Here is a 2500-nt window from a genome sequence, read left to right as displayed (position 1 = left end):
TATATATTCAAAGTAAAACTAGAAAACATTTAATAGAGCACTCTGTTCTCAAAGGGTTCGGCCAAAACTATAAATTATTTGCATCTGAACTTTAATATTATCTCGTCCTGGATACTATCCCACTCACAGCAGTGTCATGAATGGCTGATTTCAACACTACCCCAAGATTACACTGTGCCACGTCCACCCAAAGCGCCTTATCTCACTCCTACTAAGAATATATGGGCAGACAGGGACTTACTCCAAGACCATACACCCAATCGTCATATCATTGTTGCCCTGTAGCAACATGACCCCGAGCTGAAGCTCCATTTATTTCCCAGGTTGGGTCATATCACGTCCAGAGCCTTGTCCTTTCTTACACACCAACAAGTAGTACTCGGGACTCACTGCCGAGACGTTTTACGGCTCTTCCATTGCACTACAGGCTCCCCTCGTTCCCGAGAGTATCACCTCATGATCCTGACCACGACAAGCAGCAGCAACACAAAGACTACAGTTCTTTGCAAATGGGAAGCCTCTCCGGCTCCTCATTGATTATCCCTCCATCTGCAGCACCAGCCATACCAGTGGGCACTCATACCCTTACCCACACAGAGAAATAAACCAGCCCAAGTGGTAGATGCTCTCCTACTACAGCCCAAGCAATTACGGGATGGGAGCAATTGCACTCTGCAGACGGACGCCGGTTAATGGCATCCATACCACGTAGACTTGCCAGCATTTGCCAAGCTGGTGGCGGTAACGCGAAAAATTAAAAGCAGTAAACATTTCAAAACCTTTAATATGTCCTCCACAATTTGCTTTAATTATCAGATGAATCGGCAGTTACTAAGGACTTACATTACTTAGATCACATATTTTCTATGAGGAGTATGGAAGTCATTTCAGCTCTTTCTTCAGGAGGGGGAAGAGTGGATAGACGAACAAAGCGAACAGAAACTGAAAAATGAGCTATTCTAGGGTCATTTTAAAGTTATAAACGTATCCATATAGGAGTAATTTATTTTACAAAAAAAGGTCTGAAAAATTAGGTATTCTAGGGTCATTTTAAATTTATAAACGTATTCATATATGAGTAATTTAGTTACAAAATAGGTAAAAAATAAATGTGGCTCTTTGGGGGGGGGGGGAGTAGACCTCGAGGGTGCAAACGGAGTCCGATTGGCGCCCCAGGTAAGTAGGGTCGCCAATAATAGGTCCAGTTCAAGTACCTTTTCCCAGTTTTCGTCGTCGTATTACACTGTTAAAGTCAGGAGTAAGATACCTTTTTAACGAGTGTACGAAAGTTTATAAGTATTTATATATAAAAATAAATTTCACAAATATATGTATGCATTATATCACATGTACATATAAGTGTATCATATATCATATATCACACACACACACACACGTCGTCCAATTATTATTATTATTATTATTATTATTATATATATGTATGCATATATATACATAGAGAGAGAGAGAGAGAGAGAGAGAGAGAGAGAGAGAGAGAGAGAGAGAGAGAGAGAGAGAGAGAGAGAGAGAGAGAGAGAGAGAGAGAGAGAGAGAATTTTTTTTTAATTATTGTCGCCAACATATCGAGATCAATTCTAACACAAATAATAATGTTATCTCAGACATACAAACACATAACCACACGCACATATTTACATATATTAATACATACATTTATAAAATGCTTAGCCATATATATATATATATATATATATATATATATATATAAATGTTCAATTATTTTTACCATACAGAAAATCGATATTCTAAATTATTGCCGCCAAAATAAATCTAATAAAAACACAGTAAAAAATGCACAATAGTATTAATATAGCTGCTTTTGTAAATGGCTGAAGTACTAAAAATCCCACATAACGTCAAATACGTCGATAAACTCGTGCCGTATAGGTCTATCATTAAACAGTTTGAATTATTACATTAAGAGAAAAAATGTCCACGGGAAACAGACAGTGATGAGTTTATATTTCAAAATATCAACGTTTTCTAAACGGTTATTTCCAACGAATAAAATAACGATTCTAGGTTAATCGGTAACTACGAACCGCTCGTTACTTAAAACCGTTTCTCGTTAAGTCTGCACATCTGTACACAAGTGCACGCATGCATGTACACATTAACACATGTACACATATTTACATATACATGTACACATTTACATATACATGTACACATATACATACACAAGTATGCACAGGTTTTTATTTACATGAGCACATATGTCTAAACGTATGTACGCAATTTTACCTGTACACCTACACAGACACGTATGCAAATGTAAACACAAGTAGATACTAGTAAATATTAATAGACGTGGCCTGAGGCAAGCAATAACTCCGTTTATGCATACGTAATGTTGGCGAGATTAGCGTATACGGAGATACCATTTTAGTTCATGTTGTTACCATGGATCCAGTCAAGAAGTCTTCATGCAACAAACGGCATTTGAAAGAGAAATTAGTTTTATAGTTACTTAGATCAT

General features: G+C 37.1%; 1 protein-coding gene across 3 annotated transcripts in view; it reads right to left on the bottom strand.

The window, feature by feature from the left end:
* Positions 1–1487, bottom strand: part of LOC138864523 (CGG triplet repeat-binding protein 1-like) — a 49302-nt gene extending 47815 nt beyond the window's left edge. Inside the window, exon 1 of one of the 3 annotated variants that reach the window (XR_011399179.1) lies at positions 242–1487. Coding sequence is in view for 1 of the 3 variants with exons in the window: in XM_070131716.1 (XP_069987817.1) it covers positions 590–724 (135 nt within the window). In the remaining 2 variants the exon portion in view is untranslated. The remainder of the gene's footprint in view (positions 1–241) is intronic. The other 2 variants (XR_011399180.1, XM_070131716.1) reach the window with 2 other exon arrangements.
* Positions 1488–2500: the final 1013 nt, after the last annotated feature.

The sequence above is a fragment of the Penaeus vannamei genome, chromosome 2 (assembly GCF_042767895.1).
Source record: "Penaeus vannamei isolate JL-2024 chromosome 2, ASM4276789v1, whole genome shotgun sequence".
In the NCBI taxonomy this organism is placed as follows: Eukaryota; Metazoa; Arthropoda; class Malacostraca; order Decapoda; family Penaeidae; genus Penaeus; species Penaeus vannamei.
The sequence above is the reverse complement of the archived record's forward strand: the minus strand, read 5'-3'. Positions and strand labels throughout refer to the sequence as shown.